This window comes from Pelophylax lessonae (assembly GCF_965119305.1).
Source record: "Pelophylax lessonae genome assembly, chromosome: 1".
Taxonomy (NCBI): Eukaryota; Metazoa; Chordata; class Amphibia; order Anura; family Ranidae; genus Pelophylax; species Pelophylax lessonae.
In genome coordinates this window covers 79779704-79805543 of record NC_138768.1, presented here as the reverse complement: position 1 = coordinate 79805543, position 25840 = coordinate 79779704, and the positions used below count along the sequence as shown (strand labels likewise).

The 25840-nt window shown below is 43.7% G+C and overlaps 1 protein-coding gene across 1 annotated transcript in view; it reads right to left on the bottom strand.

The window, feature by feature from the left end:
- WDR70 (WD repeat domain 70) overlaps positions 1-25840 on the bottom strand; it is a 463052-nt gene that overhangs the window by 133621 nt on the left and 303591 nt on the right. The window contains exons 12-13 of the mRNA XM_082255751.1: positions 14058-14142; positions 10025-10163 (exon numbers count right to left, since the gene is read on the bottom strand). Coding sequence (XP_082111877.1) covers positions 10025-10163; positions 14058-14142 — 224 coding nt within the window. The remainder of the gene's footprint in view (positions 1-10024; positions 10164-14057; positions 14143-25840) is intronic.

The following is a 25840-nucleotide window of genomic DNA, read 5'->3' as shown; positions in this document are numbered from 1 at the left end:
CTTTTTGAATGAATGGATTGACTGGGGAACAGAGAAAGCACCCTACGATTCAAGCAAGAAGGGGGAGGAAGTTTGTTTGAGAAATGCAACCATGTTTCCTGTTACACACTAAATATGGGTGAAACATAAAACATGGTCCCAATGGTGAACTATGCCTTTAACAAAAAGGGAGGTCTCCTTTAGAGTGTCATTAAACCCATGCTATGAAAAACTATTCATTTATACTGTATTACATGCTGTTTATGCTCACTCAGTCACTATTGCACTGTATTCTGCAAAAAAAAAAACCTGGTTGATCCTGCTGTTCCTAATCTCCCCCTTCTGTCCATGTCCCCACTGCAGTTCGGGAGTCTGCAGAGCAGCGTTGGCAACTAGTGCACATAGTTTCAGTGTATTTCTACGCTGAGCATGTCCTATCACATCTAAGTAGCCCATGTGACTATAGAGTGTATAGACAGTGGTAAATGACAGCGCATTCCCTCCCCTCTCCTCTATCTCTATGCCCACTAACCAGCTAAACACAATGGGGGTGGGATATTACACCCTGATTGATGATGGCTTCACCTCCCAGTTATTCTAAGACAAGGCTGGTGGGGCGTGACACAGCCTGTTCTTGGCAGAAATCCACTCACACCATGTTATTTCCAAAAAAAGAAAGATTTAATTTAAAATATATATTTGTTTCACAATGTAAAACACTTTATTGATATTAATTATTTATTGTTACTCTGTATTCCAAAGGCTCTATTTTTTTTTTTACATGTGATCAGTAGCAGAGGACTAGAAGCTCCTCCTGCTTATGTTTCCTAGCAGAAAGGTTGGGAAAGAACTAAGTCATGTGACAGCTGTGTATTATTTAGGAAAAAGGTGGTTCATTTTTTTTTTTTTTTTTTTTTTTAAATTAAAGTAATTACAGTGCCATCATCCACATACAGAAATAGAAGGAATAATGTAAATTAAACAGTGTGTGTATAGTATCACATTAACACAGAGCAGCTAAGAACAGAGAGGCAAACATGGGCAAATGAACCTAAAGCACCACCTGCTGGCTTGAAATGGAATATACATATACAATATTTTAGAATTAAAGAACATTTTAAAAAGGCCTGTCCTAAGTATTATAAAAAAGGTTTATACAAAGACACAACGGGGTTGATTTATTTAAACCAAAGATGGCAAAACCTGGTGCAGCTCTGCATGGGTAGTCGTCATTCAGCTTCTAACCTCAACTGGTTTATTTAAGCTTTGACAAAAAAAAAAAAAAAAAAGATTCTGGTTTTTATGCAGAGCTGCACTAGATTGTGCACTCTCCAGGTTTAGTAAATATCCCCCATTATATTGCTTTTATGGCTGAAGGAGGTAGTCTGGTTCTCTGACATCCACTTATCAAATAAACATGAAAGCACTTTTAGAAAGACAAAAAAGGTAGAGCATGTTCTCCTGAAATGCACAGTGATAGGAAGCAGGTCGATAGTGATTCAGAGAAATGTGCAGTCACACTGTGACTGATCAATGAAGGCTGGAAGCGGCTGACACTCACTGATGACAGCAAGCTCTTCAATTTACATGCAAGCCAGAGCTTCTTTACATCCATTTGCTAAATGAGGCTTTGCACTAGGTACAGTGAAGCCTGATACAAGGCAACCGGATCAAATCGTAACTGGCATCACAGTGAGTGACAGGCAAGGTCACACAGAAGTATGTACACAGTCTATATCCTGTCCTAGTTAAAGGGCCAACAAACATACACTGCAATGCAATTATTATAGAAGAGCTATAATTATCATACACTGACTTGGGCAGTAACTTGGCATTCTGAAAATGCCAATCTCCAGTGTACATTACAGATCTATTTTCACACAGCAAAAAAACTAAAAATTCTAGTCCAAAAAAAAAAAAAAAAACACATTTTCTGATGCATCGTTGCCTCTATACTGTTGAAGAGTAACTATTGTAAAAATAAAGAATGTCATACAGTATACGTTTCAGAATGATATTACTGTTGACACTGCAGCTTTTGGTTTTCAAAGTCGTCCTTTTAAAACAGTTTCTTTAAAATAAAAAATACCAAACATGCTGTAACTGAACTGTGACCCCACAATGTGTTTGTGTGCTTCCGTCACAATACCGCTTCCTTCAGTCTTGAACATAGATATCAGATATTCTAGCCGCCCCCCATACAAAACTAGCCAAGAATAGCTTGTATAAGATCTGAAACATTTATTGAACAGACTCACACACAATAAATACCACACACAGGTCAGGTGAGCCTGATTACATTATCAAAATTGTATACAGAAACATAATTAACCTGAGCTATTTACCTAGCTATCTGCACAGAAACAATAGGTGAGTTAATTAAGAATGGGACAGACATGCTTAGCAGAAAACACATCACACCTTAATACACAGACAATAGCAGGAGACCACCAGTAACTGACTGTCTGTCTCTTAGTTGAAGAACATGGAACAGAGGCCAAAGTGACCAGTTCTTTCAATGAACATGTTCAGAATCAAACAGACAAGGAATAGTCTTCATAGATTTCTTGAAAGATATTGTTGATAAATACTACTGTCCCATTTGACGTAATTTTCAGTGTCCATTAAGTAGCTGTCCATCATTTTCTTGGTCACCCTGTGCCCCTAAAACACACAGGGTGACTTACACATAAGAGGCGCCAGGGGAGCGGAGAGAGGGATTTCTGAACCTCTCTAAGGTAAGCTGGGTTTCACGAGCCCCCCCCAACCAAAGTGACTCCCGTCACACATGCATATACTTACCTGCTCTGTGCAACCTTTTAGCACAGAGCAGCCCTGGTCCTCTTCTTCTGGGGTCCCCCACCGGCACTCCAGGCCCCTCCTCTTCATTGAGTGCCCCCACAGAAAGCCACTTTCCCTGGGGACACCTATGTAGGCTTGCTCCCTGCTCTTGCGTTCACTGACACAGACAGCGGGACTCGACCCAGCACCCCACGCCCCTGGATTTGATTGACAGCAGTGGGAGCCAATGGCTCCCGCTGTTATCAATCTGTCCAATGAGGAGAGAGACTGTGGCTGGAGCCGCTGCGTTTGTGCACATCGCTGGATCAGATCGAGCTCAGATAAGAAAAAGGGGAGTTCTAGGGGGAGCTGCAGCACAGAAGGTTTTTTGCCTTAATGATTAGAATGCTTTTAGGTGAAAAACCTTGAGGCTTTACAACCATTTTAATCCTGTCAATTATTTTTCAACATCTTTTGGGTGACAGGCTGTTTGTTCTGCATTTAAAATCATAACTTATAATTGTGAAGCACTGACCGCACCAGTGTTTCCACCATGCAACCTTATACTCTAATTGAAATGCAATCGTACTTATGAACAAAGTATGCTGATGCAAAACCATTTTGTACATTTTCTGTACACTGTCTGTACATTTCTTTGCTTCTAAACATTACAATACAAATAATTTTTACCCAGGTATATACAAAACTGGCAACGCAGCTGCTGAACAGTCCTTTGAAAATGTTTTTTATCAGATATGTTGGACCCTGCTTGAGTTTTGCACCAGAGCATGGTGGCTTTTTAGTTACGTCTCAGATGGGCACCTTTGTAGGATAACCTTCGAACTTTCAGAAAAAAAAGGAGGCAGTGCTAGAAACTTCCACTTTATATTTAAATAATTTTAGCATTAGTGATTTCTTCTGCTGTAGATTAAAAATTCACCCACCAGTTATCAGACAGCTGGTAATCACGAGAGGCAGCTCTGATATGGGGAAGGATAGCCTTGTTCTTCCACCAAGATGATCTTCTCATAAAGAGACCCAGTGCAGAATAAGGATTAGTACGTCGGTAATTGGGAATAGATCAGCTGCAGGGAGACGACAGGCAATACTGGTGACTAGTCATTTGAGATTTCTTGTTATTTGGACAGGTCCTCTTAAAATAAGGTACCTAAAAAATTACATGTAATATGTAAACCTGCGCAAATAAATAATGCAAGTTCTCCTTACCGTAAAAGTAAACATAAAATGACAATTTCCTTTTATTTTTTGGTCAAGCAAATACAAGGAACAGCATAAGATAAGCCATGCTGTGCTGACAGGGCAAGGCAGAAGATATCCAGATGCAGATACCTCATTGAAAGACACCTAAGCCTGCACATCAGATCATAAAACAAACAGATTTTCTCCAGTGGCAGTAACAGAAGTTCCACTAAGCCGAATGGGTTCAATGCGGATGACTAGAGACACAAGGGAAAGACCTATTTAATAAAGAATGTCAAACAAACACAGGCTTTTGTTATAACATTTCATTTTCTACTTCCATTACTGATCAGGTTCACTCAGAGGCCAAATCCACCTACTGATTACAGAGATTAGGATGTGTTTATCACTCATATATATCAGGAGGAATTCCTCTGTGGGATTTCCACAGAGGATACGTCAGTGTGAGACATGATTAGAAGAGATGAGCACCATAGGCGGACATGTCTCGAGTTATTAAGCAGCCAATCTTGGCCTTGTTTAACAGTGTTTGGTATAGATAGCTGTAAGATTTAGATAGATGTATAGATGATTGTAAGTTTAGGTAACTGTGACTCATAAATGATGCTAAAAACCTGTGGCCCCAAATGGATTCACCATAAGAAACAAATATGGTATCTCCAAACAGTGGTGTTGCTACAGAGGTAAGGTCTCTGGTGCAGATACCGAGCTGGGTCCAGGTCCAGGACCCTTATTGTCCTTCTCCACATTGCTGGACAGCCCATTGCTACCAACAACTTACCACCCACTGGGTACTTGAGTGCAAAGCACCCTAACCAAATGTGCTGGCTTTTTTTCAGAACTAGGCAAGGGAGCTAAAGGTTTGGTCAAATGTGCTTGAATTGGACCCGAAGAGGCTTTTAAATGAACATTTTTGATGACCAGACTGTGGGATGTTATACTTTGTATGTTATGCGGTTTTTTTATGTGCGCAGGGAGATACTACTCCGCTATAAAGCCATTGTTCTGCCAATGGTTACTGCCTGGCGCTCAACTCCCAATTCAGAAATTGTCTGAGAGAATTTGACAAAATATGTTCTGCTTGGATAGATTCCTAGGATTCTTTTAAGGTTTTTGCATCTCCTCCCAGGCTCGATAAGGAGAATCTGTAAGATGCTTGTCCTCCTTTCTAGTGTTGCTCATCCCCACCCCGCTTTCCTGTGTTCCCTTCTTTCTATCCTTCCTCCTCCCTATCCTTTTTCCTTCCTTTCCTTCTTATGCCCCTTCCTTCTCTAGCCCTCCCATTCCCTCTATTTTCTTCCTTCTCTCCCAGGCTGGGAGCTGCTTCGTTAACTTTAATTATGAGATGAATAATTGCTATTTTGCTCTGTATTTAGTCCTGGGTTGTTAATTGTCCTATGAGTACTGTGAACATATCCTTTCCCTCTTCTATTGGATGTCATGTTCTTGGAATGTTTCTGTGACTATGTAATTGATCTCTGTTGGCACTGGATACAATATGTATACTGCTTGTATTGCACCTCCTTGTTTATTCAATAAAAAGTTTACTTGTGAAAAAAAAAATGAAGAAAAAAAAAAAAAAAGACTTGGCCGTGAGACTGGATGTCACAAGAACAAGTGCAAGGCATAGTTACATAGTTTGTGAGGTTAAAAAAGACATCAGTCAATCCAGCTCAACCTTTGATGTGTGTGTGTGTTTGCTGTTAACCGTACATTGTATACCCCTGTATGTTGTACTCTTTAAGGTGCCCATCTAATAGTTTTTTGAAACCATCAATGCTCCCTGCTGATACAACTGCTTGTGGAATAGAATTCCACATCCTTACTGCTCTGAAAGGCATGGAAACATGTGCTTGCCCTGTTGCTTCCCCATTAATTTGTTCAGTGGGGGATCCATAACATTTCCTCAGCATACTGTGGGGTAGCAACTGGGCTTTGAAGCATAGGAAGAGACCCTAACTCCTACCCCCTTCAGAGCAGGCTGGCAAATGCTGCTATCCCACCTCCTACATTGCGGTTTCCAAAATCAGTAATCACAAATTGCTGAGAAGTTACATTAAAAGTCACAATGAAGAAATAAATACAGTATCTCACAAAAGTAAGTACACCCCTCACATTTTTGTAAATATTTTATTATATCTTTTCATGTGACAACACTGAAGAAATTACACTTTGCTACAATATAAAGTAGTGAGTGTATAACATGTATAACAGTGTAAATTTGCTGTCCCCTGAAAATAACTAAACACACAACCATTCATGTCTACACTACTGGCAACAAAAGTGAATATACCCCTAAGTAAAAATGTCTAAATTGGGCCCAAAGTGTCAATATTTTGTGTGGCCACCATTTTTTCCCAGCAATGCCTTAACCCTCTTGGGCATGGAGTTCACCAGAGCTTCACAGGTTGCCACTGGAGTCCTCTTCCACTCCTCCATGATGACATCACAGAGCTGGTGGATGTTAGAAACCTTGCGTTCCTCCACCTTCCGTTTGAGGATTCCCCAAAGACGCTCAATAGGGTTTAGGTCAGGAGACATGCTTGGCCAGTCCATCACCTTTACTCTCAGCTTCTTTAGCAAGGCAGTGGTCATCTTGGAGGTGTGTTTGGGTCGTTATGTTGGAAAACTTCCCTGCAGCCCAGTCTCCGAAGGGAGTGGATCATGCTCTGCTTCAGTATGTCACAGTAAACGTTGGCATTCATGGTTCTCTCAATGAACTGTAGCTTCCCAGCACGGGCAGCACTCCAGACCATGCAGTTCCAGACCATGTCACTCCCACCACTATGATTGACTGTAGGCAAGACACACTTGTCTTTGTACTCCTCACCTGGTTGCTGCCACACACCATCTGAACCAAATAGGTTTATCTTGGTCTCATCAGACCACAGGACATGGTTCCAGTAATCAATGTCCTTAGTCTGCTTGTCTTCAGCAAACTGTTTGCGGGCTTTCTTGTGCATCATCTTTAGAAGTGTCTTCCTTCTGGAACAACAGCCATGCAGACCAATCTGATACCGTGTGCGGAGTATGGTCTGAGCACTGACAGGCTGATCCCCCACCCCTTCGACCTCTGCAGCAATGCTGGCAGCACTCACACGTCTATTTCCCAAAGACAACCTCTGGATATGACGCTGACCACATGCACTCAACTTCTTTTGGTCGACCATGGGGAGACCTGTTCTGAGTGGAACCTGTCCTGTTAAATCGCTGTATGGTCTTGGCCACCATGCTGCAGCTCAGTTTCAGGGTCTTGGCAATCTTCTTATAGCCTAGGCCATCTTTATGTAGAGCAACAATTATTTTTTTCAGATCCTCAGAGAGTTCTTTGCCATGAGGTGCCATGTTGAACTTCCAGTGACCAGTATGAGAGACAGAGCGATAACGCCAAATTTAACACACCTGCTCCCCATTCATACCTGAGACCTTGTTACACTAACGAGTCACATGACACCGGGGAGGGAAAATGGCTAATTGGGCCCAATTTGGACATTTTCACGTAAGGGTGTACTCACTTTTGTTGCCAGTGGTTTAAACATTAATGGCTGAGTGTTGAGTAATTTTGAGGGGACAGCAAATTTACACTGTTATACAAGCTGTGCACTCACTACTTTATATTGTAGCAAAGTGTCTTTTCTTCAGTGTTGTCATATGAAAAGATATAATAAAATATTTACAGAAATGTGAGGGATGTACTCACTTTTGTGAGATACTGTATATTAGGTTCAATTCTCTAACAAACATTTTGTCATAACAACTATGATTTTTAGCATTTGCAACCAGAGAGCAGCAAATCATTCATAACGGAAAACAATCATTAGGGGAAATAACAGGCTATATAAATCCAGCCTATTCTTAGTTATAATCCAAGGCTGATAGGTCTCTGTTCAAGAGGTTTTGGGTCTTCAAGAAGCCAACTACACAAACTGTTGAAGCTTTAAATTCTTATCTTGCCTTGGGGGTTGCGGAAAAAAATTCTAGCAGGTAACTCAATTTGCAGAAGAGATCACTGTTTGGGTCCTGTTTAGACCTTGCTTTTTCAATTATTCATGCTCCCACTTTTAAAATTTCCAACTTGAATTATTTTGCACAGTCTGTTCCTTCTGTAGATTCCTTTCTTTGCTGGGCCCACTTGCCATCCAAGTGAGATAAGATGCTTGTATCTCCAAAATAGCCAGCAAAATCTATAGATGCAGACACTTCAGCTCTATAGTTTAAAAAGCTGTGTACCAAATGACCTTTGATGGTGTAGAAGTAGAGTGGTGTTTTAGTCATGTCTGGCATTCAAACCTCTGTGGCCTGAGAAATTTTTTAAGACTTTTTTGGCTGATCACTTCTCAACAACCCGGTTTAGTTCCTTCTATGTGAAAAGTGATATACTGCTACCAAAGGGATACAAAAATGCCTTCTGAGACAGGATACTGCTGTCTCATCATGCAACCATATAAAAGCATTTAAAACCCTCCATCATTAATTTTTGGTTTATCTTTAAACAATAAAATGAATATGTAGGAGCATACATCTTCAAGCAGTGACAATTCTGAGAAATTAATAAAAAAAAAAAAAAAAACCCAAATCTACTGGATATAGATTAATGTTGAACATCAAATATTATTGAGCTCCCCATTATCACCCAAGTCTTCACATCATTCTCAAACCTCTGCAGTCTTATGGGAAAGGTTGATTTCAGAAATGCCCCGCATCCCCCAATTACCTCTGCTATTTGTAGAGCAAATAACTGGTCCTGCCTTCTTACCAAACCTTTTTTTCTTTTTTGCTTGTTTTCCTAAATTCATAGCTACTTAACCATAAACAGATGGCCTTTTTATTATTTTCTTGTTGTAATAAAGTGTCAATCTATCCTTTTTAGATCTTTGTAGAAGCTGGAGTGTTAAACGATCTGATAATTTCTTAAATTTCTCAAGGACTCTTTTGGTAATATCTCAAACGTTCTGGGTATATATGCTGGATTAATTATTTACTACAGGTATTTATTTAGCGCTAACAATTTACGCAGTGCTTTAAATATTGTACATTCACATCAATCCCTGTCCTTAGTGCCAGTTCACATTTGTGCAATGCGGGAACGCTGCGAATATACAGCGTGTTCCCGCACCCCTACCATATACGATACGCTGGGGGTGTCAATTAAAGGTTAACGACCCCCCCAGATCAGATTGCATATCGCAGTGCGATCCGAAAGTTCGCACAGAATCGGATCGCACTAGTGTGAACCACCATGCGATCCGATTCTGCTGTGGACCAAAAGAAGGGTCCTGTAAGTCTTTTAGTGCGATTGCGGTGCGAATTCAGCCATACAAACTGTATGGCTGAATTTGCACCGCACAGAGATCACATGTAATTTTAGGAACAGTGCGCTCCGAATTACATGCAATCTCTGTGATCGCACAAATATGAACCGACACTCAAGGAGCTTACAAGTCATTACCTTGCATACAAACACATACTAGGGCCAATTTATACACCAGCCATTTAACCTACCAGACCGTTTTTGGACTGTGGGAAAAACCCAGTGTTCCCTTGAAAAAGAAAACTCCATGCAAGCAGTGTCCACCCTAGTCTTCCAGGTGGACAGGAATTTTTTCAGGGAGCAAGGAATTATTGCAGGGAGATCATTCTTTTGCAGCTACCAAGAAATATAAGAAGTCAAGAGCAGACTAAGCACATTAGGCTCAAGCCATATCTAAAATATCACGTTTTGATGGACTGGCTTTTTACTTTTTTTTTTTTTTTAATTATCTGCTGTTATTTTTACCCCTTTGCTGGCTTATAAATACAAATACCAATCAGTCTCTTGAAATTATTTGATTTCAGTAGACTAAGCATATCCACCCATCCTGTACCCACCAGAAAAACAACAAGCACCAGCAGCAGTACAAAGTAGAAAACCATGCTCTGCTGTGTCACAGTCTTAAATAACAAACAAACAAACAAAAAAAAAAACTATATAGATCTAAAAAAGCATTGATTTTAGTTGCTTACTATACCTATATGATACCTATATAATGAACATAATACTTACAGCGTCTGTGACTGGAATTTCATAAACCTTCTTGAAATCCACCAGGTCAAAGAATAATAGCTTTCCGCTACCTTCTCCTTTCTTGACTGAAGTTCCAGTAATAAGGAGTTTATCGTCTGGGCTGAAACAACAGTCTGTCCTGTGGAAGAATGAAGGAAGGAATACATCCGTCACAGACATAGATAATGCAAACAAATGCATAAGAGCCAAGACAATTCATTTATAGGGTCTACATCAGGGGTGTCAAACTGGCGGCCCTCCAGCTGTTGCAGAACTACAAGTCCCATGTGGCATTGCACGGTTGACAGTTACAAGCATGACTCCCACAAGTCCCATGCAGAGACATGATGGGACTTGTAGTTCTGCAACAGGTAGAGGGCCGCCAGTTTGACACCACTTGTCTACATCATCAGAGTCCCCTTTATCTCTGTTTTATGCACAGTAAGTTACCGGCTCACAAGATTTCCCTGTCGTCAAGGGCCTCAACAGCAACTTAGAACTTTGTGGCCAGATTCATTCAACTCCCTGGGGATAATGACTGCGGAGGCTCTGAGTGCACTCCAGCGCTATCCCCAGCTGAGTCTTTCCTTGACATTCCCGGGGGCAGGTCATCGGTTCCTGCAACCATATCTGACTCTGATTGAGGGTACCTACAGTCTCTCTCTTAATAGAATGTCCTTGAGTCTCCACAGACTCCGGCTGCACCCTCAAATTTGCCACTGGTTGTTTCATTGATACAGCACATACAATCCTGCTTTTGAAGATTTAGCCTGCTGTCTCCAGGTTTGGATCTTTCAGGGTTCCTGAAAAGGCCCTCCCCCTGCTCCCACTAGCTTTTCAATATATTCCTCTATGCAGACTCGAAGAAATGTGAAGTGTCCTCGGCCCCACCTGAGAGTGTTAGAACTGTTCCCCTTTGCTTGAGAATTAGCTAAACATAGATCTATGCCCACTGTGGACCCACCACTGACCTACCCTTACAGGAAAGCTACCAGACAGGTAGAAGGCATGCTTATCATTAAGGATTCTACTGACTAGCAGTTAGAATCCAGCTTTAAATCTCAGTTTAAATTAGCAGGTTCTGCCCTTCTACTCATGTTGGCAGTGACCTTAATATACCAAACTATGGTGGAATAGGTTCAATCTGTCAAAAAAGATCTGCCCACTTTGTAGACACCCAATTTATTGAACATGTGGAACAGACCTCTGAAGCCTTACACAGTTGTGATGGCTTGCTGCAAAAGCAGATGGGTCTGATGTGTCCATACAGATACGCAGAGCATTTTGCTTTAGGTGCTGGAAAGCTGATGCCACTTCCAAAGAGAATCTAACTTTGGTCCTGAGGGACTTTGTCTCTTTGGTCCTACACTATGTACTGTGATCAGGAATGCAACTGAAAGCCAGAGCTTACTCCTGCTTCAAGGAAGGAGGTCTAAATAGAGTTCGGCTGAGCCCCATTCTTCTGCAGTAGGTGCCTTCATGTCCCCAGGACCTGACTTTCAGACAGCCCATAGGGTTTGAAGTTAGAGAGCAGCTAAACCTCTCATCAAACCTTATGAATGAAGGTGTGCCTCCATTTCTAGAACACTGTGGGTTTTTAGGTAGTTTGTCTTTCTGGCATTCAAGTGCAGAGGGCATTCATTTAGGCTCACAGTAAAAAAACTGGTCTCTGGAGCCCCCTTCCGCTGTTCTCTCTCATTCTTCTTGTGATCCCTTGTCCAATTTTTTCCCCAGTCCTTTTGAGTTCCATTCTCCATTGTTGCGGGTTTCTGAGCAGTCCAATGGGTCTGTCTCGAAGGATGAGGTAGTCCCTGGTGCAAGCTTTATTCAGCATATTCAATCGGCTGGAACAGTTACTGCTCAATGTATCCAGAGGGCTCCACTCAAAAGAGAACCACCATCCCTGGGACTACTGTCTGACTCCTCACAACAGGTAGTTTTTACTTGTACTTTTTGGTGAAACCTGCCTCTATGAGGTTTCCTGGATCCAACTTCATTGGGAAACCTCTAGGTGCTAAAATACCTTCACAACCGAGGAGGATTGGGAAGCTTTCCTGCAACAGGAGAGGTTGTCTAGTTCCTATTCTTGACAATACCACAAATCTCAGCCTCGCTTGCAATGTCCCTTTAGGACAGGGGTCTTCAAACTATGGCCCTCCAGTTGTTCCTGAACTACAATTCCTATCATGTCTAGTCATGTCTGTTAATGTTAGAGTTTTACAATGCCTCATGGGATGTGTAGTTCCGTAAAAGCTGGAGGGCCGTAGTTTGAGGATTCCTGCGTTAGGACATTCTCTTAGGTGTGTCTCAGATCATGCGTGGGAGGTAGAGGCTGTCACTGAAAGGCCCCATGTCTCCCTAGAATGTTAGTAGAAAGAACAGACTACTATCCTGCTGCATGTCTCCTCTGAAAGGAACAGAATATATCTGAATGACTTTTTAGGACTTGTCCATAAGTGATTAGGTGAATGCTCCTAACAGAACTGCTAAGACTCCTGTCCCTTGCTTTAGGGGCTGTTGACACTTTGATTGCCTGGGGGGGAACCGGGAGTTTTCCTAGACCTATAGCCTAAAGTTAGGGATAGGCGGGGAGATTCTTCAGCAGAATCCTTCTAGAATGTTCCAGAGGCACTTCTTGTGTGTCAGACAAGCTGTACTAGCGTCGTCCTCAGGTTGATCCCATCTCACCAGTCTGCGGCTCACATCTAACACTTTCCCATTCTGACCGGCTGGTCTTTCATCCTAGGATCTTTGTTGTATTAAGTTCCCTCTTGAGACCTGTTCTTATGGGAGCTTGAACACATTTCTTGTTGACCACACCAGTTTAAGAGTCCTGTTCTGCGGCCATAGGAATGTGTTGAGGATTGACATGTTTTTGGTAGATTTTTGGATGATCATCTTCTCGCTGATTCAGATGATGTTACCTTTTGGATTAGTTCCCCCCTGGTGGTGACCTTCTTATCTAGGTCTTGAGCATCAGGTTGTTACTCCATGCCCTCCCTATGGTCACAATAACAGATTCCCCTTCATCTGGTATTAGATTTAGGCTTTGGTCCTTCAGGCAGCTCATGGGCTACTGGTAGTCCCCAGTTCTTCATTAGGCCTGTTAGCAATTGTTGCTGTGCTACCCACCCAGCTGAACTGTTTCAGGATGTACCCACAGTATCTGTATTTCTTTGCCCCTCAATGGATAAGAAAGAAAAAAGGATATTTGTATTCAATTGAAAATCCTCTTCTTGGAGTTCCCAGAAGGGGAAAGGTCCCGCCCCTATGCATTTATGTTCAAGCTCTTGGTACGGTTGGTTACAAAACTAAGGCATGGTGGGAAGAGGAGGGGTTATCCTGGGCTGGCCTACAGTTTTTGTTTGTTAGTGTAAGATCCTCCTCTAGGCGGCAGTAAGGCATGAGCTCAGGCATGTTTGGACACTAGTCGGAATCCACTTTTGATATCCGGTCAGGAAGCTGTCACTGCACACTGCCAATCATAAGCGGCCAATGAAGACCTGGGCCAGCAAGCTCGACAGCTTATGTTTGGCAGAGTGCAGCAAAGGCTTCCTGGAAGGATAGCTCATGTGGGTTTTGACTGGAGTTTTAACACATCTCATTTCTAGAGGCAGTAAAACCCAACAGTCTGAATTTCTGTGCCCTTCAAAGGACTTTAAGAAAAGTCTTTTATGGTGAATTCCAAATCCTATTATTATTACTGTTATTTTTAATATGCCTAGTAGAGTTTTTGCATGTGATCATATTGCATCAATGAGGATTATAAGGGAGTTATCCAAGCTTTATACTATATCTTAGTCACCAGAACACAGATATAAGATTGGATGCAGGCTCCATATGTTTGAACTTCCCAGAACCATGACACAGTCAGTGCACTGAACAAATCAGAATAGACAATGCTGTATGTAATATTGAAACTTCTGTGTGTTACTCCTGTACATATGACTAATTGTTTAATATCAACGTGCTTTAAACAAACTGTTCAAAAACTAGACACAAACCAGAAACTAAATAGTAATGGGATACTTACATTGGGAAGTAGTTGGACAAGCCGTTCACCATGTGGATAGGATTCTTAAAGTTCCTAATGTCCCATGTTTTAAGTGTATCATCCCCTAAAAAATTGAGTAAATAAATTGTAGTTAGCATCAATGAAGAGGCATATTAAAGAGACCCTGTCACAAACCTGAAAAACTTAAATAAAAGCACAGGAAAATCACATATCTTACATTTTTACATACAGCATTTTTCCTTTCCTTAATTTAATGGTTTATGTCAATCTTGTATCCAAAAAGTGACTATACCAGTTTTCAGCCCTGCCTGCTTCACTTCTGATGCATCAGAACACAGACTCCTCCTCATCTCCATTACCCCCCCCCCCCGCCTCCTCCTTTCCATAAAACTTCTCCTAGTGCACAGGAGGCTATCAGCTCACATAATTTCTGGCAAAATCAAGATGTATTTTTTGTACTTATCGAACAGATATAACAAAACACTTCCTATGGTTTATTATGCAGCCAAAAAGAGAACAAAAATTATGTTTATTGTTAGGGTATACAAACACTTTAAGGAATACAGTGGTATCCTCTCAATAACCCAGCCGGCTAGCTGGACAGTGAAGGAGCAACAGCACACTGAGGAGGTCATCTGTCTGCTCTCACTCTTCTTTATCAGCATGCTCCTTGTAAAAACATCTGCATGCAGAAACCCCCCAAGGCTCCCAGTCATGCCCCTTCCACTACCAGTCCACTTTATAGTATATTGCAAGAGGGGGGTATCAAGTGAGATTCAGGTACTTAGAGTGGTTGTAAAAAATAAATAGATTAATATATAAATAAATGTGTGTATTTAAAAAAAAAAAAAAGGGGGGGCTGCATTAACTTGTGTCTTTTTTTAGCTGCCTGTAGTTCAGCTTTAACAAGATCTCCAATATCCCATCTAACCTCATATTAAGGCACGATAGAGAAGATAGAGACACGATAGAGACTTTTTTTTTGCATAACTAAGAAACTTGTTATAACTTTCTTGTTTTTTGAACCAAAAAAAATAAAAAAATCTTATTGAGCAGCCAACATAAATATATGATATACAGTCTTTAGAAACATTTATTAGAGTTGTGTCCCTTTCCTAATGAATGTTTTTATAACCAAACTTGCCACCAACATGTGTTGGCACTAACAAATAGTACTTTGGTCGGTTTTAATTTTACATATGATGGTTCGGATCTATCAATTGAATTACTTTTAATTCCTCTGAAAATAATTTTCAATATTTGATTATCTAGGTAAACAATGTGGTAGGAATTAAAGTGTCCCTTCAAGCAAACATCTTATTGCACATTCTAAATACATACAGTCAGGTAAAACTACGTGCACCCCATGGAACTTATTTTCTTAATTGTATTTTTATGTTATTTTTCAGCAGTAAGTAGAAATGCAGCATAAGGGTTGCTAAACATTGCAGAACAGTAAAAAAACAATATGATAGACAATAAAGTAGGAGATCCCCAACCAATTCTAGTAGGGGATCTGATGTTTAACACAAAAGATGTCCTTAATTTACTACTGAACATGGGTCAGTCAGAGTGCTATCAGGAATATCTGGTAGAAATATACAACAAAGACACCAATTCAACGTGATCAAAAAATGTAAGGTCCCCTACACATTATTGCTGGTTGCACGCAAAATTGTGCACATTTCTGCTCCGCTCTTTAGAAGACATAAGGGGGTGCTATTAGTTTTAATGGCCTCCATACACATCGGTAAACAAGGTAGGTCTTTATGCATGTCAGAATGCATGGTGCCACAGCTTTATGTTGCTTGGTTTAAAAAAAAAAAAAGGCAGGGACTTCTTTCCTTGTGTTTCTGTGGGAAGAGCAGCTCATTGAAATACTACTTTTAGAGATCATTTCTGTGGGATTCAAAGGGAGAAATGTGCTTGAAAGTGTCCAAACCCACCCTCCAAGATGATGAATTTTAGAGCTCTTATCTCATTAGGACTCCTGTTTAAAGTGGTGCTCTATGCAGGTGCTGCCACCATTTGATGACTAGGTCATTTGTCTACAGTTGGGAAAATAGTTATTTAATCCCCTGCAGACTTTGTAAGTTTGCCCACACACAAAGAAATGAAAGGTCTGTCATTTTTATCATAGGTTTATTTTAAATGATATAGAGAGAATATCAATGAAAAATCCAGAAAAAAAATTATACAAATGTTACAAATGGAGTTGCATTCAGTGAGTAAAACAAGTATTTAATCCTTAGGCAAAGTATACCTTAGTATTTGGTGGATAAAAATGGATTTTTGTAAAATCTTACTGTAAAATCCTTTTCTCTTAAGCTCATTGACAGACGCAGTCCTCTTGATTAATATCAAATTGGGTTATACTGCCCTCTACAGGAGTAGGACACTAGGCAGAAGGAAAACGTTCTGGCCACACCTTAGGGGCAGTCCCAGAGGGTATATCCTCTCTCTCCCTGCTACAGGATGTCAGTTATGTCACAAAGCAGTGTCAGAGAATTTAACCCAACTCAACTCAAAAGTAGAGGGGCGGGTACTGCGTCTGTCAATGAGCTTAAGAGAAAAGGATTTTACGGTAAGATTTTACAAAAATCCATTTTTCTCTGTCGCTCATTGACAGACGCAGTCCTCTTGATTAATATCAAATTGGGACGTCCCAAAGCAGTGCCACAAATGAGGGGTGGGATAACAGAAATCAAAATTTAAATCCAGAAGGCCCAACCGGTGCCGACTAGAAGTCTTAAAGGCTCATCAAACCAAAGGATGAGACTCAACTGAAAACCCAACAGAAAAAAACCCTCGAGGTAGACCAACGGCCTCCTCAAATTGCGGCCTGCAAAACCTTGCGGCCAAAAGAGGCATCCGCCGATGCCAACACATCAACTTTATAAAATTTTGTAAAGGTATGAACTGACGACCAGGTAGCCGCCTTGCAAACCTAGACCACTGACGCCTGATGGCGGAAGGCCCAGGAAGCACTAAGCGCCCGAGTGGAGTGCGCCTTAACAGGGAACGGAGGATTCCGACCCTTAATAGAATAAATCTGCACCACCGTCTGCCTGATCCATTTGGAGATAGTCGCAGCAGATGCAGGCAACCCCTTTTTGGGGCCATCCGTGATCACAAAAAGTGAATCCGTCTTACGGAACGAGTCCGTCGTTTTCAAGTATACCCTGATTGCCCGAACCACATCCAAGGAATGTAACGCAAACTCCCGAGGATGACTGGGCTTAGGACACAGGGAAGGCAATAGAATGTCCTCATTCAGATGAAACTCTGAAACCACTTTAGGAAGGAAGGATGGATTCGGATGAAGAACCACCTTATCCCTATGAACCACCAGATAACCAGGGAACGACAAGATAATGCGGCCATTTCTGACACCCTGCGTGCAGAAGTAATGGCCACCAAGAAGGCCACCTTCTGGGATAACGTAAGCAAGGGAATCTCCCTGATATTTTCAAAGGGAGGTTCCTGAAGAACCGACAACACCAAACTAAGATCCCAGGGCGGTAAGGGCGCGCGCACTGGCGGAGCCAAGTGCCGCACCCCCTGGATGAAATTCCGCACCAAGGAATGGGTAGCCAAAGGTTTCTGAAAGAAGATTGCTAACGCTGAAACCTGACCCTTGACAGTACTCAAGGCCAGCTTCTGCTCAACCCCCTGTTGCAGAAAAGCCAAGATTCGGGTCACCGAATAGGCACGTGGAGGAAATCCAAGGGATTCGCACCACGCAATATAAGACCTCCATATGCGATGATAGACTTTTCTGGAAGACGCTTTCCTTGCTTTAATTAAAGTAGGAATAACTGAAGTTGACAATCCCTTGTCCTTCAGCACCTGAGTCTCAATAGCCAGGCCGTTAAAGCCAGCGATTGTAAAGCAAGATGGAAGATCGGTCCCTGAGACCGCAGATCCTCAATGAGAGGAAGTCTCCAAGGAGCGTCCACGACCAGCCTGATCAAGTCGGCGTACCCGGGTCGACGAGGCCAGTCCGGATCTACCAGGATAACGAATTCCCTCCACCTCTATCCTGCGAAGAAATTTCGGCATAAACTTGAGAGGAGGGAAGACATACAGTAGCTGATACTGTCCCCACGGGGCGACCAGCGCGTCTGCTGCGTCCGCTCGAGGATCTCGGAAGCAGGCTACAAACCTCCGCACCTTCCTGTTGAGCCGAGCTGCCAACAGATCCACCTCCGGGGTGCCCCATTGAAGGCACAACTGGTGAAATACCTCTGGATGAAGTGGCCATGCCCCTTGATCCAGAATCTGACGGCTGAGATAATCTGCCTGCCGATTTTCCACCCCCGGAGTGAATACCGCGGAGAGAGCCGGAACAAACCGTTCTGCCCAATGAAGAATGCTGGCCACTACTATGGCCGCCAGGGCACTCTTGGTGCCCCCTTGGTGATTGACATAAGCCACGGCCGTGGCCTTGTCCGACTGGATCCAAACCGGGCTGCCCTGAAGCTGCTCGGTCCGTAAATTCGACAAAGTCTGATCGCTCTCAGTTCCAAAACATTTATCGGTAACCTGGATTCTATCGGAAGAAATTACTTCCCCTGGCTGAGCATCGGAGACCGAAGCCACCAGACCAGTGACTCCCTGGTCCGCTCGCTCAACCGGATCCGATTGTCCAGAGAATCGGGATTCCGATTCCATTTGAAAAGAATCTCCTTTTGGAGAATTCGGGTATGAGACTGGGCATACGGTACTGCCTCTAAGAAGGCCACCATCAGTCCCAGGATCCTTATCCGAAGGGAAGGCCAGTTGACAAACAGTAACATCCGAATCATTCACTGAATTTTCCGGAGCTTCTCCGTAAGGAGACACACCCTTGCCAAGGATGTCTCCAAAGTTAGGCCCAGATCTGTTCAGATGGACTCCATCTTGAATTCTTGTACCCGGACAATATGATGGAGTGCTTTTAAGTCCAGAATTGGACGCACCTTGCCCCCCTCTCTGGGTATTGTGAATAGGTTCGAATAGAACCCCTGAAAACGTTCTGCTCAAGGAACGGGAATTACCACTCCCTGTTGCATCAAGTCCATTACTGCCCCCCGCAAAGCTCTTAAGCGATCCGGGGGATAGTAGAATGTTGGAAGGGAAGAATCGCACCGGTAGAAGTGATCGAAACTTGTATCCCGACCGTCTGACCTCGCGAACCCCTTTGTCCGGGATTCTGGAAAGCCATGGATCCGGAAACCGGTGAAGACGTCCCCCCACCCCAGAGATGGGTGGGGGCGCACCTTCAGGCTGTATTGGTCTTATCTTCAGGTTTGGCTGAGCCGGACTTTTTTTTACCTGACCAGCGCCCTCTGAAACCCCCTGAAGGGGCTTTGGAGGGCTTCGCCTTATCGCCCGCCCCAGCGGAACGAACAAACTTTTTATGAGCGGAAAAGGAAGGTCCTCGTCGGTTACGAGGTCCTTTACCCTTAGCAGTCTGTGGCAAAAAAGTGCTCTTGCCCCCAGTGAGATCCTTTATAATCTCATCCAAGGTGGCCCCAAACAGGCGATCCCCCTGAAAAGGAAGATTAGCCAAAGCTTTTTTGGAACCCTGATTCGCCGACCAGCACTTTAACCACAACACACGTCTGAGGACCACTGCTGAAACAGATGCACGCCCTAGCAAGGGAGTGGCGTCCAGGGCGGCGTCACAGATGAACTGTAGCCCTTGGATAATCTGCTCCAGCAAATCTGATACTGCCGGGGGGATACTTCTCCCCTTTAGGTCACGGCGTAACAATTTGGTCCATTCTGTCAATGTTAGTGAAACTAAACCCATGGCAACCACTGGCCTAAATGTTGACCCTATCAGGGAGAAAATGGAGCGGGATTCTGCTTCCACTTTTCGATCCACCGGATCCCTAAAGGACGGAGCGTCCTCCAACGGGATAACAGTGGCTTTATTTAGTCTGGAAATCGGTGAGTCCACCACTGGTGGTACCGTCCATTTTTTAAGGAGGGATTCCTCAAACGGATAGCGCCTAGCAATGCGTTTGGAAATAACAGGGGTTCGTTTTGGACGACCCCATTCTTCTTTAATTCGATTACCAAAACATTTGGGCAAGGGAAAAACCTTCGCCATTTTGGTAGGCTTGCTAGTACCAAAAGGAATTTCAGTATCAGCTACCTCTGCCAGTGTAACCTCAAGACTTAAGGTTTCCCGGACAGACACAACTAGTGCATCCACCAACGCTTCTTCTTGTGCTATGGCGGAGGCAGAAACGTCCTCCTCACTGTCTGAGGAGACCGTACCCGAGACAGCAGCCCCAGAAGAGGAACCTGCAGCTGTAGTGACAAGCTCAGAATCCGTATCTGAAGTGTCAGATGAAATAGGGGTAGGCGGGGGTCGCTTTCTTGCCCCCCGTCCCTGACAGGCCACCTCCACCCGGGATACCAAAGACTCCAAAACTGCTGATAATGCATCAATCATAAGTGGGGCACTGGAGGGTCCTGCGGCCACCTCGAGGGGATCAGGTGGGGATACATGTGTGGCAGGGTCCATGATTAATCCAAGACACTTGCCAGCAAACAAAAAAACTTTTTTTTCTTTTTTTTTTGTAATCCCCCAGCGCAACAGCGCCCCTCAGTGTTACCTGCTTTGGACCCCACAGAGAGAGAGAGAGACCCCAAGGCTCACCACCTGATGCACAGAAGTTTCTATCAACCTGCTCTCAGTGCTGTCTCTTACAGACAGGAAGTCTTTTGGATCGTTTTCCCAGGTAAAGGAGGCGGCTCCGCCCCTTTACAAGCCTTCCGGCGCCTCCCATGCTACTCCTCGAGGTAGCTGGTCATCTCCAAAATGGCCGCCCCCATGCTGGAGACACGAGGCTACGCCAAGATGGCGGCCCCGCGGGACCTGCGGGAGGATGGCGGCGGCCCCTGTGGAAAGATGGCAGTGGCCTGCGGAAGGTAGCCATCGGCCTGTACGGCCTGCGGGAGGATGGCGGCCTGCGGGAGGATGGCGGCCTGCGGATGGCAGTAGTCCAGGCACAGGCATCGGCCTGTATTGCAACCTTATGTATAAGGTAAGAAGCTATCACCCTCTTACATGGCCATCGTAATCAGTAATGCCAGCCACTTACTTCAGTCATGGTCCCTTTACAGTGCCCCTCATACAGTGACTTCCGATAGTCAGCTCCCAAAACCAAGCCTCCTGGTTCTTATTCACTAAATCACCCTCAAGAGGGGGATCTGTGACACCTGTTATAGGATAGAGGGGGGACCCAGGAACCTGAGGGTCCGATCATCCCAGGGAGGGGCCCGCGTCCACCACACAAACCAGTCAGGGGGAGAGGGGGAACATTTTACTCACCATACCGGAACAGGCGGGCGCCAACTCCTGACAGAACCCCTCTCCACCGAGGTGGGGGGGCTGTCGACCAATACGGACGCCGTGACTCAGTTTCCAACTGGTCATCGGCATCCCGGCAAGACGTTTAACTCGCAGGGTCAGTCCCCGTCCAGTGGGACTATGTCGCGGCCGAACCAGCGCGGAGATAGGGCCTGCACGCGCTCGTAGGCTGACTGGGGTGACCACTGGATCTCAACATCCAGCCCGTCGCCCAGTTTCAGCATACTTGCTTGAAGATCTTACAGCAGGGGCGTAACTACAGGGGTTGCAGGGGTTGCAATCGCTACCGGGCCCCATGCTCCAGGGGGCCCGGTAGCAAACCAGTGGGTGAACTTCTAGGATCTCAAAGGTCACACTTGCGACAAGGGCCCTGGCATTTCACCACTGTGGGGAGGCCCCAAGATTGCAGGAAGGGGGCCCACTGCAGAACTTGTGAAAGGATCCTGATGCGGGACCATAATAAAAGGCCATGCAATGAGAGTAAAGAGCCCCAGGATTAGTGGGAAGAGCCCCAGGCTTGAAGGGAAGGGCCCCCGGCCAGGGGTCTGGGGGGCCCTTCATGGTTTCTTGCATCGGGGCCCTGAAGGTTCTAGTTACGCCTCTGTCTCACAGGAACAACTGGAGAAAAAAAGCTGCCTAAAAAAAATTTTTTTCTAAAAAATATTGCCAGGACCAAAGATCCCAGCAAGGAACTTAGGTCCTTACTCCTGACTAGACAGAAAAAAACTGACATCCTGTAGCAGGGAGAGAGAGGATATACCCTCTGGGACTGCCCCTAAGGTGTGGCCAGAACATTTTCCTTCTGCCTAGTGTCCTACTCCTGTAGAGGGCAGTATAACCCAATTTGATATTAATCAAGAGGACTGCGTCTGTCAATGAGTGACAGAGAAACCCTTGTTGGCAAGCACAGAGGTAAGACGTTTCTTGTAGTTAGTGACCAGGTTTGCATGCATCTCAGGAGGGATTTTGGTCAATTCTCTTTTACAGATCTTCTCTAAATCCTTAAGGTTTCATGGCTGTTGCTTGACAACTCAAAGTTTCAGCTCCCTACATAGATTTTCTATAGGATTAAGTTCTGGAGACTGGCTAGGCAACTCTATGGCCTTAATGTGCTTCTTCTTGAGCCACTCTCCTTTGTTGCCTTGGTGATAGGTTTTGGGTCATTGTCATGTTGAAAGACCCATCCATGACCCATCTTTAGTGTTCTGGCAGAAGGAAGAAGGTTCTCATTCAAAATTTTACAATACATGGCCTTGTCCATTGGCCCCTCAATGCGGCAAAGTTGGTCTGTACCTTTAGCAGAGAAACAGCCCCAAAGCATAATGTTTCCACCTCTGTGCTTGACTGTAGGGATGGTGTGCTTAGGGTCATAGTCAGCATTTTTCTTCCTCCAAACACAGCGAATGTCCCTCCTCAAGAAGGAAAGAAAGTGGCACTTCCAAACCCAGGAACTTGGAAACTTGAGTTTTATTCTTCAAGTCAAAGGTACAACATCAGACAGGAACACAAGACAAACTGGACAGCAGACGCGTTTCCGGGACACAAACACCTGGCCCTAACAGAGGGAGTTTGGAGAGCCAGGTGTTTGTGTCCCGGTAATTACATTTTTGATTGGAGAAGGTGATACGACCTGGCCCATAAAGGGAGGCACTGTCTGCAATTAGCAATGAATAAGCACAAGGTGTGAAACACGTCTGCTGTCCAGTTTGTCTTGTGTTCCTGTCTGATGTTGTATCTTTGACTTGAAGAATAAAACTCAAGTTTCCAAGTTCCTGGGTTTGGAAGTTCCACTTTCTTTTCTACTCGCATGGACTTCTCAGGTTGCGGACCTTGGTGAGCACCCATCCCTGCAGGACTGCCACAGTTGCTTGGGGTCCATCCGGCTCACCTGGTTGCTTTCAGAGCGGTGATTTATGTTTCTTTTTGGTTCCTCCTCTAGAAGGCACATGTACAGTCATGCCAATGAATGTCTAAATAATCCAGTGAAGGATTGGGAGAAAATTCTGTGATCAGATGAGACCAAAATTGAGCTATTTGGCATTAACTCGACTCTCCGTGTTTGGAGGAAGAAACATGCTGACTATGACCCTAAGAACACTATCCCTACAGTCAAGCACTAAGGTGGAAACCTGCTTTGGGGTGGTTTAAAATCTTGGATGAGAACCTTTTTCCCTCAGCAAGAACACTAAAGATGGGTCTTCCAGCATGACAATGACCCAAAACATACCACCAAGGCAACAAAGGAGTGGATCAAGAAGAAGCACATTAAGGTCAGAGTGGCCAAGTTAGTCTCCAGACCTTAATCCTATAGACAATTTATGGTGGGAGCTGACACTTCAAGTTGCCAAGAGACAGCCAAGAAATCTTAAGGAGTTAGAGAACATCCGTAAAGAGTGGACTAAAATCCCTCCTGGGATGTGTGCCAACCTGGTCACCAAGAAACATCTTAATTTTATAGACCCTTCATTTCTTTGTAAATGGGAAAAAACGTACAAAATCTACAGGGGATCAAATAAATATTTTCCCCACTGTAGATAGTAAGATCGCAAGAGGGAGCTCACTGAAATAATATAGGCTGTCTGCAGGATGAACACAGGTCACACAAGTATGAACCTAGCCTAAAACATTTCCAAAGTTTGGTGTATGTTTCAATCATAGTGTGTGAACCTTCAATATCTAAAAGGAGGTTGGAACCATAAAGCTAATAAAGTATAGCAGTGTTTTGTAAGAGAGACAAGGATAGGAAAAATTTCTCCAATCAAAGATTTGAAAAAGCTCCTGTAAAGGGCATAGAGCAGTCTTTCTCAAACAGGGTTACTCCAGAAGTTGCTAGGGATTTCTTGAGCAATGAGCAACTTTTGCCTCTCAAATGAAAAATGATTACACCAATGATCTTTTGTCTAGCTATAAAGGGGGGAAATCTTCCCACTGACCACAAATGTAAGGAGCATTCTTCCCAGTGATCATCACACTAATGTACTGTAAGCTGTAGATGTAGAGGTTCACTGAGCCTGGAAAGGTATTTCAGGGGTTCATCCATGTTGAGAAGGTTGAGAGAGGCTATAGAGTTTAACTGCCTTTTTCTATTGGAGCCATATTAGTGAACAGAGAGTGGGTGACTGGGAACAAAGAGAACGCAAATCTATTAAATACTTTCTTCAGCTCTTTGTATACAAAGAAGCATGGGGGAGCTCATGATCATAATGGGAATTGTATTTACACAGCGACCAATTGATCCACAATGGCACAAAAGTGCACAAGAGCGCTCTGGAGCAGGTCTTAATCAAGGATGTCTCTGTACATGGCTGCATTCATCTTTCCCTCAATCCTGACTAGTCTCACAGTTCCTGCCATTGAAAAACATCCCCACAGCATGATGCTGCCACCACCATGCTGCACTGTAGGGATGGTATTGGCCAGGTGATGAGCCTGGTTTCCTCTAGACATGATGGTGGTAATTCAAGCCAAAGAGTTCAATCTTTGTTTCATCAGTATAGAGAATTGTGTTTCTTATGGTCTGAGATTCCTTCAGTTGCATTTTGGCAAACTCCAGGTGGGCTGTAATGTGCCTTCTACTGAGGAGTGGCTTCGTCTGGCCACTCTACCATACAGGCCTGATTGGTGGAGTACTGCAAGGATGGTTGTTCTTCTGGAAGGTTCTCCTCTCTCCACAGAGAAATGCTGGAGCTCTGTCAGAGTGACCACCGTGTTCTTGGTCACCTCCCTAAGGCCATTCTCCCCTGATTGCTCGGTTTGACTGGGTGGCCCGCTCTAGTAAGTGTTCTGGTGATTCCAAAGTTCTTCCATTTATGGATGATGGAGGCCACTGTGCTTATTGGGACCTTTAATGCTGCAGACATTTTTCTAAACCCTTTCCCAAATCTGTGCCTTGATACAATCCTGTCTTGGAGGTCTACAGACAATTCCTTGAACTACATGGCTTGGTTTGTACTCTGACATGCATTGTTAACCATGGGACCTTATATAGACAGGTGTGTGCCTTTCCAAATCATGTCTAATCAACTGAATATACCACAGGTGGACTCCAATCAAGTTGTAGAAACATCTCACGGCTGATCAGTGGAAATAGGATGCACCTGAGATCAATTTTGAGTGTCATAGCAAAGGCTGTGAATTCTTATGTACATGTGAATTTTTCATTTTTAATAAATTTGCAAAGATTTCAAACAAACGTCTTTCAGGTTGTCATTATGGGGTATTGTTTGTAGAATTTGGAGGAAAATAGTGGATTTAATCAATTTTGGAATAGGGCTGTAGCATAACAAAATGTGGAAAAAGTGAAGCGCTGTAAATGCTTTCCAGATGCACTGTATATTTAAAAAAGGATCAAAGTTTTTACCAAGTTGCTATAGACCCGTTCGTTTAACTTCTATAGTCGGGAAGATACTGGAGAGTTTAATAAAAGAGCACA